Source organism: Zonotrichia albicollis, chromosome 22 (assembly GCF_047830755.1).
Source record: "Zonotrichia albicollis isolate bZonAlb1 chromosome 22, bZonAlb1.hap1, whole genome shotgun sequence".
NCBI lineage: Eukaryota > Metazoa > Chordata > Aves > Passeriformes > Passerellidae > Zonotrichia > Zonotrichia albicollis.
In genome coordinates this window covers 12,501-23,501 of record NC_133840.1, presented here as the reverse complement: position 1 = coordinate 23,501, position 11,001 = coordinate 12,501, and the positions used below count along the sequence as shown (strand labels likewise).

Here is an 11,001-nt window from a genome sequence, read left to right as displayed (position 1 = left end):
TAAAGCGCGACTGTCGTAAAATCGGCCGTAAAGCGCGACTGTCGTAAAAGGTGCCGTAAAGCGCGACTGTCGTAAAATCGGCCGTAAAGCGCGACTGTCGTAAAAGGTGCCGTAAAGCGCGACTGTCGTAAAACTGCCGTAAAGCGCGACTGTCGTAAAAGGTGCCGTAAAGCGCGACTGTCGTAAAATCGGCCGTAAAGCGCGACTGTCGTAAAAGGTGCCGTAAAGCGCGACTGTCGTAAAAGGTGCCGTAAAGCGCGACTGTCGTAAAAGGTGCCGTAAAGCGCGACTGTCGTAAAATCGGCCGTAAAGCGCGACTGTCGTAAAAGGTGCCGTAAAGCGCGACTGTCGTAAAATCGGCCGTAAAGCGCGACTGTCGTAAAAGGTGCCGTAAAGCGCGACTGTCGTAAAATCGGCCGTAAAGCGCGACTGTCGTAAAATCGGCCGTAAAGCGCGACTGTCGTAAAAGGTGCCGTAAAGCGCGACTGTCGTAAAATCGGCCGTAAAGCGCGACTGTCGTAAAATCGGCCGTAAAGCGCGACTGTCGTAAAATCGGCCGTAAAGCGCGACTGTCGTAAAAGGTGCCGTAAAGCGCGACTGTCGTAAAATCGGCCGTAAAGCGCGACTGTCGTAAAATCGGCCGTAAAGCGCGACTGTCGTAAAAGGTGCCGTAAAGCGCGACTGTCGTAAAAGGTGCCGTAAAGCGCGACTGTCGTAAAATCGGCCGTAAAGCGCGACTGTCGTAAAATCGGCCGTAAAGCGCGACTGTCGTAAAATCGGCCGTAAAGCGCGACTGTCGTAAAAGGTGCCGTAAAGCGCGACTGTCGTAAAATCGGCCGTAAAGCGCGACTGTCGTAAAAGGTGCCGTAAAGCGCGACTGTCGTAAAAGGTGCCGTAAAGCGCGACTGTCGTAAAATCGGCCGTAAAGCGCGACTGTCGTAAAAGGTGCCGTAAAGCGCGACTGTCGTAAAATCGGCCGTAAAGCGCGACTGTCGTAAAATCGGCCGTAAAGCGCGACTGTCGTAAAAGGTGCCGTAAAGCGCGACTGTCGTAAAATCGGCCGTAAAGCGCGACTGTCGTAAAATCGGCCGTAAAGCGCGACTGTCGTAAAAGGTGCCGTAAAGCGCGACTGTCGTAAAAGGTGCCGTAAAGCGCGACTGTCGTAAAAGGTGCCGTAAAGCGCGACTGTCGTAAAAGGTGCCGTAAAGCGCGACTGTCGTAAAATCGGCCGTAAAGCGCGACTGTCGTAAAAGGGGCCGTAAAGCGCGACTGTCGTGAAAGGTGCCGTAAAGCGCGACTGTCGTAAAACTGCCGTAAAGCGCGACTGTCGTAAAAGGTGCCGTAAAGCGCGACTGTCGTAAAAGGTGCCGTAAAGCGCGACTGTCGTAAAATCGGCCGTAAAGCGCGACTGTCGTAAAACTGCAGTAAAGCGCGACTGTCGTAAAATCGGCCGTAAAGCGCGACTGTCGTAAAAGGTGCCGTAAAGCGCGACTGTCGTAAAAGGTGCCATAAAGCGCGACTGTCGTAAAACTGCCGTAAAGCGCGACTGTCGTAAAATCGGCCGTAAAGCGCGACTGTCGTAAAACTGCCGTAAAGCGCGACTGTCGTAAAATCGGCCGTAAAGCGCGAATGTCGTAAAAGGTGCCGTAAAGCGCGACTGTCGTAAAACTGCCGTAAAGCGCGACTGTCGTAAAAGGTGCTGTAAAGCGCGACTGTCGTAAAATCGGCCGTAAAGCGCGACTGTCGTAAAATCGGCCGTAAAGCGCGACTGTCGTAAAACTGCCGTAAAGCGCGACTGTCGTAAAAGGTGCCGTAAAGCGCGACTGTCGTAAAAGGTGCCGTAAAGCGCGACTGTCGTAAAATCGGCCGTAAAGCGCGACTGTCGTAAAAGGGGCCGTAAAGCGCGACTGTCGTAAAATCGGCCGTAAAGCGCGACTGTCGTGAAAGGTGCCGTAAAGCGCGACTGTCGTAAAATCGGCCGTAAAACGCGACTGTCGTAAAAGCGGCCGTAAAGCGCGACTGTCGTAAAAGGTGCCGTAAAGCGCGACTGTCGTAAAATCGGCCGTAAAGCGCGACTGTCGTAAAACTGCCGTAAAGCGCGACTGTCGTAAAATCGGCCGTAAAGCGCGACTGTCGTAAAAGGTGCCGTAAAGCGCGACTGTCGTAAAACTGCCGTAAAGCGCGACTGTCGTAAAATCGGCCGTAAAGCGCGACTGTCGTAAAATCGGCCGTAAAGCGCGACTGTCGTAAAATCGGCCGTAAAGCGCGACTGTCGTAAAAGGTGCCGTAAAGCGCGACTGTCGTAAAATCGGCCGTAAAGCGCGACTGTCGTAAAACTGCCGTAAAGCGCGACTGTCGTAAAAGGTGCCGTAAAGCGCGACTGTCATAAAATCGGCCGTAAAGCGCGACTGTCGTAAAAAGTGCCGTAAAGCGCGACTGTCGTAAAAAGTGCCGTAAAGCGCGACTGTCGTAAAAGGTGCCGTAAAGCGCGACTGTCGTAAAATCGGCCGTAAAGCGCGACTGTCGTAAAAGGTGTCGTAAAGCGCGACTGTCGTAAAAGGTGCCGTAAAGCGCGACTGTCGTAAAATCGGCCGTAAAGCGCGACTGTCGTAAAATCGGCCGTAAAGCGCGACTGTCGTAAAACTGCCGTAAAGCGCGACTGTCGTAAAATCGGCCGTAAAGCGCGACTGTCGTAAAAGGTGCCGTAAAGCGCGACTGTCGTAAAACTGCCGTAAAGCGCGACTGTCGTAAAATCGGCCGTAAAGCGCGACGGTCGTAAAAGGTGCCGTAAAGCGCGACTGTCGTAAAAGGGGCCGTAAAGCGCGACTGTCGTAAAATCGGCTGTAAAGCGCGACTGTCGTAAAAGGTGCCGTAAAGCGCGACTGTCGTAAAATCGGCCGTAAAGCGCGACTGTCGTAAAAGGTGCCATGTTGCCGGAATCCAGGTGTCGGCATGGACGCCGCCATCTACCCGAAAACCACGTGTCGACATGGGCGCCGCCATCTTGCCCAAAACCACGTGCACGCCTGGGCACCTCCATCTTGCCGGAAACCACGTGTCGGCGTGGGCGCCGCCATCTTGCCAAAAACCACGTGTCGGCATGGGCGCCGCCATCTTGGCGGAATCCACGTGTCGGCATGGGCGCCGCCATCTTGCCGGAATCCACGTGTCGGCATGGGCGCCGCCATCTTGCCGGAAACTACGTGTCGGCACTGGCGCCGCCATCTTGCCAAAAACCACGTGTCGGCATGGGCGCCGCCATCTTGGCGGAATCCACGTGTCGGCATGGGCGCCGCCATCTTGCCGGAAACTACGTGTCTGCATGGGCACTGCCATCTTGCCGGAATTCACGTGTCGGCACAGGCGCCGCCATCTTGCCAGAAACCACGTGTCAGCATGGGCGCCGCCATCTTGGTTTAGGGTTAGTTTTTATCGGTAATTTTAACATTTAGGGTTAATTTAAAAGCTCTTTTAGGATTATTTAAGGATTTTTTTAAAGGTTCTTGGGGGATTTTTTCGGGTGTTTTAGGGGCTTTTTAAAAGTAGGGCATTTTGAGTGTATTCGGAGGCTCTTTTTAGGGTTCTGTGGGGTGTTTAAGATACATTTTCTCTCTCTCTTTCTAACTTTGTTTTCCTTTCTAGCTTTAGTTTAAAAAAGCAGCAGTAGAAACTTTCAGGCTCCCTGGGACAAAAGGAAAAAAAATAAAAATTGAAAAATACAAAACAAACCCTTTACTCCCCGGGAGCCTGAAATTTTCTACTGCTGCACCGGACATATAGTTTTTATTCTTTTTACTATATACACTAGATAGGACCCCCACCCTCTCCTAATCAGGACCCCCAGCGGACACCAATCAAGCCTAATCAGTCTCGCCTACCACTAGACACCACCCCTATACCCAGGCACCCACCCCGTCACCAAGCCCCGCCCCTAGGTCCCACCCCCCAAACCGCAGCACTGCCCTTAGCCAAGCCCGCGCCGACCTAGCCCTAGCCGCCCCCAGGCACCGCCCCCCGTCGGCCACCCCCGACACCACCCCTCCCCTGGGCGCCGCGGCCCCCGGGCGCCGCCCCAACCCTACCCGAGCCCCCGCCCCCGGGCACCGCCCCCGGCACCGCCCCCCGTCGCCGTGCCCCCGCCCCCCGTCGCCGTGCCCCCGCCCCCGGGCACCGACCCTTCGTCGCCGGGCCGCGGCGGCCAGAGGCCGCCCCGACGCCTTAGATGCCCCTCCCCGCGACGCCGCCGGCCTCACGCGAACCGGAATTTCATTCCGGCCCCCGGGGACCCGCGGAGAGCGCAAAAATCCCGGCAAAAATCGAGAAAAAAGATCCGGTCATGGGGGCCGCCATCTTCCCGGAAACCACGTGTCGGCATGGGCGCCGCCATCTTGCCGGAAACCACGTGTCTTTATGGGCGCCGCCATCTTGCCGGAATCCACGTGTCGGTATGGGCGCCGCCATCTTGACCGAATCCACGTGTCGGCATGGGCGCCGCCATCTTGCCGGAAACTACGTGTCTTCATCAGCGCCGCCATCTATCCGAGCCCAGAGGCTTCCCCGACGCCTTAGATGCCCCTCCCCGCGACGCCGCCGGCCTCACGCGATCCGGAATATCATTCCGGCCCCCGGGGACCCGCGGAAAGCGCAAAAATCCCGGCAAAAATCGAGAAAAAAATCCGGTCATGGGGGGCGCCATCTTCCCGGAAACCACGTGTCGGCATGGGCGCCGCCATCTTGCCGGAATCCACGTGTCGGCACGGGCGCCGCCATCTTGCCGGAATCCACGTGTCGTTATGGGCGCCTCCATCTTGCCGGAAACTCCGTGTCTTCATCAGCGCCGCCATCTATCCGAGCCCAGATGCTACCCCGACGCCTTAGATGCCCCTCCCCGCGACGCCGCCGGCCTCACGCGAACCGGAATTTCATTCCGGCCCCCGGGGACCCGCGGAGAGCGCAAAAATCCCGGCAAAAATCGAGAAAAAAGATCCGGTCATGGGGGCCGCCATCTTCCCGGAAACCACGTGTCGGCATGGGCGCCGCCATCTTGCCGGAATCCACGTGTCGGCATGGGCGCCGCCATCTTGCCGGAAACCACGTGTCTTTATGGGCGCCGCCATCTTGCCGGAATCCACGTGTCGTTATGGGCGCCGCCATCTTGCCGGAGCCACGTGTCGGTATGGGCGCCGCCATTTTGCCGGAAACCACGTGTCGGCACGGGCGCCGCCATCTTGGATTAGGGTTAGTTTTAATCGGTAATTTTAACAATTAGGGTTAATTTTAAAGGTCTTTTAGGATTATTTAAGGATTTCTTAAAGGTTCTTGGGGGATTTTTACGGGTGTTTTAGGGGCTTTTTAAAAGTAGGGCATTTTGAGTGTATTCGGAGGCTCTTTTTAGGGTTCTGTGGGGTGTTTAAGATACATTTTCTCTCTCTCTTTCTAACTTTGTTTTCCTTTCTAGCTTTAGTTTAAAAAAGCAGCAGTAGAAAAGTTATTTACGGTTAGGTTTATTTGAGTTTTTATTAGGGTTCAATGGTGTGGGATGTTTGTTCTGTTAGTAATAGAAATAGGTTTTGTTTTGATGTGCTGCGATGGGATGAGCGTGTGCTGCGTACCGGTGCTGACAAAGGTACAGTATTTTTATGGCTCTGATGTGTCGGGTTAATGAATTTATATGGTCTAATATGTCTAATATGGTCTAATATGATGAAAATAAAAATAAATATACATTTAAAAATAAATATAAAATTATAGTGGTAAACAGAAATATAGAAATCAAATAGATAAATACATAAAACTATAATATATTGTATATTATTGTAACATAACATATAAATTATAGTCTATTATATATATAAACAAAGATATATAACTATAGAATGTAAATATAAAAACAGTAAATTATATTGGAGATTTTTTTTTTGTTTTTTTAGGTTATAGGCTGGGTTTTATAATAAATGTGGTGGTGGGCTTTACTGCAGCTGGAATTTGTATCTATTTCAGGAAGCGTCATATAGTATATCCTGCAATTTAATAGATCCCCTGCTATATTAGTTGTAGTGGAAGAAGCTAAATGAAACCAGGACACTGAACTTTGGTGCACCAAACCCCTGCCAATAACAGGTTTTCAAATAACAAACCCACAGTTTACAACAATGTTAAAAGCCCAGCCTACAAAAATACCAAACTCCCAGCCAAAAAAAAAAACTAAAAACTTGGCCTACAAAAATATCGAACAAACCAGCCTATAAAAAACTGCATTTCAAAATACCAGAACAACCTAGTTTCAAAATAATAGGAAACCCAATTTCAAGGTACACAGGAGCTGAGGGCTGTGGGGCAGAGGGACCGGTTGAGGGGTAAAGGGAGAGGCCTTGAGGGCTGGACAGTCCAGTGGAGATCAGGGGCACAGGATACAGCTGTACCACCCCCTCACCCCAGCCCTAACCTCAGCCTAACCAGCTCCCCTAAAAACAGCCTTTTCCCCCAACAGCAGCACAACACAGCAACCCTAACAGCGAGACCAGAGAGCAACCCTCACACACCAGGACAATGACAGAACCCTCAGAGAACAACAGACCCACTGCGGCTAGAGAGCAACAGGTAGAGTTTGGAGACTGAGCACGTCTTTTTGAGTTTTTTTCCCAGGACTTTTAAAGGTATTTAGGGGATTTTGGAAGGGACTTCTCTGGGACTTTTTAGGGTATTGTTGGGGCTTTTTCAAAGCCATTCTGTGATTCCCTAGAATATTTTGAAGATTATGGTCAGGGTCAGAGGAAACACCCTCTGAAAAGGCAGAGTTTTAGGACTGCAGTGGAATGCTTTAGAAAGGGGTCAGCGGTGGCACAGCAGGTCGGGTCCCACACTGCCAGTCCAAAGGTTGTAAGTTTTAGACCCAGCTAAGTTGTTGTGGTCAGGGTTAGATGCTCTCAGCTTTGGTCTGGGAGAATTTCTGCACAGAAAAACTCACCCCCTGAGTTTGCTGATGCCAGTTCGCAGGAGGTCCTTGGCACTGCCAGAGCAGCCCGAGTTCTCGGTGGGGGCAGCTTTGCTCCTGGAGAAATCCTGTGCTGGCCCTCTTCCCTGTAAAACCAAACTCACCCCTGCTGCATGTCGACGTCCATCCGCAGGAGGCACGTGGCACTCCAAGGGCAGCAAGAGTTCTTGGTGTTGGCAGCTGCGGACTGCGAGAAATTGTTCTCTGCAGTTTTGGAGGCCGAATTGCAGTTTCTGCCATGGGCACACAGAGAGGAAAGGCTGTTAATTTCCTTAGAAAGGAAAGCCTGGCACCCCATGGTTTAAGGGGCAGACAAAGGGTTGTATAGGGGAAAGAGCTCCTCACAGGACCTTTCTTCACCTCAGCCCCCACTCCAAGGTCTAGCAGGCCCCCGTGTGACAAGCTGCTTTCGGAGGGTTGCCCGGGCACACCTGCACAGGGAGCTGCTAGGCCAGAGGGACTAACGGGGACGGTCGGAGCATCCATCTAGGAAACAGCCAGACCCACCTGGGCACTGAGCATCACTTTGAGAAAACGCCAAGGGAAGAGCCCTTTTGGCCAAGGGCCAGCAACTGAGCAGGCCAGGCAGCAAGTGGGGTTCCAGGAGAGGGCTTTCAACTTTCCCCTTTTACAGTGTCAGTCCCTCTCCAAAGCCCCCAGACCCTCCAGAGCACTCCCAGAAAGGAGAGGGGTTATTAGGAGAAAAAGAGTTTATAAAAAAGGGAAAAAGCTTCATTTTCCATTAGTTTTTGTGTTCAAACTGGTAGGGACTTGGATTCCCCTGCAATTTTAATGGTCTCAGTTCAAAGAATCCCTGCCTTTTCTATGCTGTTAGGGGTGTTAATTGACAGGGAGTCCTCATTCTCTATTATTTGGCAGTTTAAAAAGAAGGGGAAAATCTTGACAATGTTTCTTATGGGTTTGAATTAAGGGTAGCCACCCCTTTTTGTTGTCCTGAGGCCCAAATTGAGGGAGAAGGCCAGCTATCCCTCCATCCTAAGGGTTTGAACTGAGGGAAAAATCCTTCTTTTTTCATCACTGGAGAGATTTAAAGTGTGGAAAGCCCCTCTTTTCCCAATATTTAAGGAGAGCAAATTAAAGGGCAGAAACTATTTATTTGCCATTGTATTAGCTTCAGTAGAGGTAACTGCCCCATTTCCTCTTTTTAAGGAGTTCACTGGAAGGAAGCTCTGCCTTTTTCAGCATCTTAAGGGTTTAAAACTACATTTCAGGGCACTTCTTTCTATGCTGTAGGACCAAGTATCTCAGAGAAGGATGAGCCTCACATGCCCTTAACCCTTACACTGCCTGGGAGGCTTTTATTTTTCTTATTTTTCCTTATAATGTAGATAGCCTAAATTAGAGGTCCCAAGGAGACTTAGACTATTCATACCATTAGTATTCTTCTCCACCCAGCTTAGTCACATGGGAAATACTACTTAGTAGCCACTAAGGAATAATTACCTAAGTTAACAGCAAATTACCCAATCTATCTAGTTATGCTGCCTAAACAGAAAGTTTTATTTCTTACCAGTTTGCTGCCCTTTTGCTCCAAGCAGTTGCTACAAAAAAGAAAGCGCTGTTATTTTTCTGAAGAGCTTTCTTCTATAACAAGCACTTTACTCCCCTTGAATTTGAGTCAGAGAGGCCAAACAGCTGCAGCTGCTCTGAGGGCTTTTATACTCGGTGGGATTTGCCCCCTCCCTTTTCATGGGTGCCATGGGAACGAGAGGCGGGCACAATCAGGGGTATATTAACCCCAGCCTTGGCTGTGGGGCTTCATTCCCTCTCTGGGATGTGCTGGGGTAAGAACTCTCCTCTCATTTCAGTGAAGAGGCTCTTTCAGCTCATCTCAACTTCTTTCCAGCAGGTGTTTCTGGGCATCTAAAGCATAGAGGCTTTGAAGATTCTGTGAAGTAAACAGCATGGAATACAGGGAGTATTTAGACTCATGATTTTGGCTTTTGTGTTTAGGGGTGGTAAAGTGCATTTGTAATTTCTGGTTTTGTTCTTGTTTTGTTTTGTATTTTTTTTTAGGAGGAGCGCAGCATCCAGAGATTCCTGGTTGTGTCAAGTACAACACTTTTTTCAGCAGATTCATCATGTCACAAGAGGGATCCGCCCAGTGTCAAGGATGATGTCTGAGATTGAGGCATCAGGTGAGTTGAGGATTGTGATTAGGAGAGGGAATGTGAGCAGGCATACAGTTAGGAATTATTGTGGGTGGGGGGAGGTTTGAAGGTAGCAGGGTGAAAAAGGATGTTTATTTGAGGACCCCCCCCCTAAGGCTTCTCAGAAGCCTAGCAGAGGTATTCCCATGTCCTACAGCACACAAGGTTATCTACTGCACTCATAGGAATGCTATCCAACTTTGCCTTTCTCTAACCCAGGTGCCACTGCTAATAAAGGCCACAGCCTTGGAATCAGGGTGAAGCTGGAGCCTAAAGCAGCCAGGCACACTCAGGAGAGGGCAAGTAGCTGACTTGCTGGGATTTGGCCCACATAACTCTGGACTCATACTTTGGTTTTGGTTTTCTTTATTGTAGCTAACCAAGAAGCTAACAGGCCATCACGAGGCGTTCCAAGGCAGACTCATTTCAGGTGCAACATGGATCCACATCACCAATCATCCAAACGATAAGTTGGGGGCCAGGGCTTGGAGATGGGATGATGGGAGAGTAGCAGGTTGGGAGATCTTGGGGCAGATGTAAAAATTAGCAGAGGGAAAAGCAATCTTCTCCAAGGGCCTCTTAGGACAGCTAAAGGGAGAGGCTCTACTTTTGATGGCAGCTTTCAGGCAGGCAGTGCAGAACAGTTCTGGTCTATGTTGTAAGCGTGTCACCTTATATTGTGTGTACTTACACTCTATGTACACTTGCACTGTATGCATCAGCTTATAATGTGTGTACTTACATTGTACCAATTATGATTGGAACTGCCCTGCCCTGGCCCGTAGTCACAGTTAGGTGGAAGAGTTATAAAAACTGTACCATTCATCTGTGTTTTGTGGGATTTTGGGTAGAAAATTTATTGGGGCCAGTGCGGGGACAAGTCCTAGCTGTCAGATAGACACTCGTTGACCCCTTCCTGTTGTCTCACAGGTCCCCGAGGCTACCGATTTCCCCGGAATCTACCATTTGACGTCAAGGAGCGGCAGCCAGAAGATGCATTGAAGCACGTTCTTCAGCGTCTCGGGTAAGGGCCGCAGCGAGCGTGTGAGCGTGCGTGAGAGCATGTGAATGTGTCTGTCTGAGTCCGCTTGTCTCTGCGTGTGTGAGCGCACGCTGACTGGTTTTACCCTTGTGTGTATGACTTTTGCTTTTCAGGTTTTTAATCTCATTTTTAAATTTAGAATAAAAAATCCCCAGCCGGGGTTTTTTTTTTTTTCCCCCCCGGCTGGGTTTTTTTTTTCCTCGGTCCCGGTCGGTCTGCGAGGCGACGTTCATCGCCAAAGTTTGGGCACGGACCATCCAGGGACCGGGGTTTTTGTCAGGCAGGAGGATTTTTTGGAGGTTCCCGGGAACCACGTTCCCGAGGACCAATGATTGCTGGGGTGTAATTTAGCAGTTGTGATGAGAGGGATGGTGAGTTTGTGTGTAATCTGAAGGGAGAGGTTATGGTAGATGAATGGTGGTTTTTGTGTGCTTTTGTTGTTTTGGGTTTCTTGTAACAATAACTCAACATGTAATGAAAATAGAAAAAGGTTATCACTTTGTGTTGATATGTGTATTGCTGTGTACTGCTCTGTATTGCTCCATATGTAAGTTTGACTTTTACCAGTGTGTCTATGGATTGTATATGCACTTGCGTTTGTATACACTGTTTCTATGTATTTTGCTGATGTCTAAATAAAAACATGCATTTAATAAAGTTGAATCAACCCTAATCAAGATACCCCCTGCCCTTCCCTACCCCCACCGCGGCTCCTGTCTTTTTGGGTGCGGTTTTGTAATTTCTTTCCTCTGTATTTCTTCCTTTTGCTCCTCACTTTCCTTTTCTATTTCTAA

At 50.1% G+C, this 11,001-nt stretch overlaps 1 protein-coding gene across 9 annotated transcripts; it reads left to right on the top strand.

Moving 5' to 3' along the window:
* Positions 1 to 3,207: 3,207 nt before the first annotated feature.
* Positions 3,208 to 10,864, top strand: LOC141731422 (uncharacterized). Of its 9 annotated transcripts, XM_074557166.1 has the most exons (6): positions 3,208 to 5,238; positions 6,491 to 6,600; positions 8,865 to 9,153; positions 9,385 to 9,464; positions 9,541 to 9,595; positions 10,096 to 10,864. In XM_074557166.1, the coding sequence occupies exons 1-2, from the start codon at positions 4,223 to 4,225 to the stop codon at positions 6,510 to 6,512; spliced, it is 1,038 nt and encodes a 345-aa protein (XP_074413267.1). In that variant the 5' UTR covers positions 3,208 to 4,222; the 3' UTR covers positions 6,513 to 6,600; positions 8,865 to 9,153; positions 9,385 to 9,464; positions 9,541 to 9,595; positions 10,096 to 10,864. The 9 variants fall into 9 exon arrangements, 7 of the variants coding, with proteins under 7 accessions (XP_074413267.1, XP_074413268.1, XP_074413264.1 ...); XM_074557167.1 differs by lacking the exon at positions 9,385 to 9,464; XM_074557163.1 differs by having other exon boundaries at positions 9,385 to 9,595.
* The last annotated feature ends 137 nt before the right edge of the window (positions 10,865 to 11,001 follow it).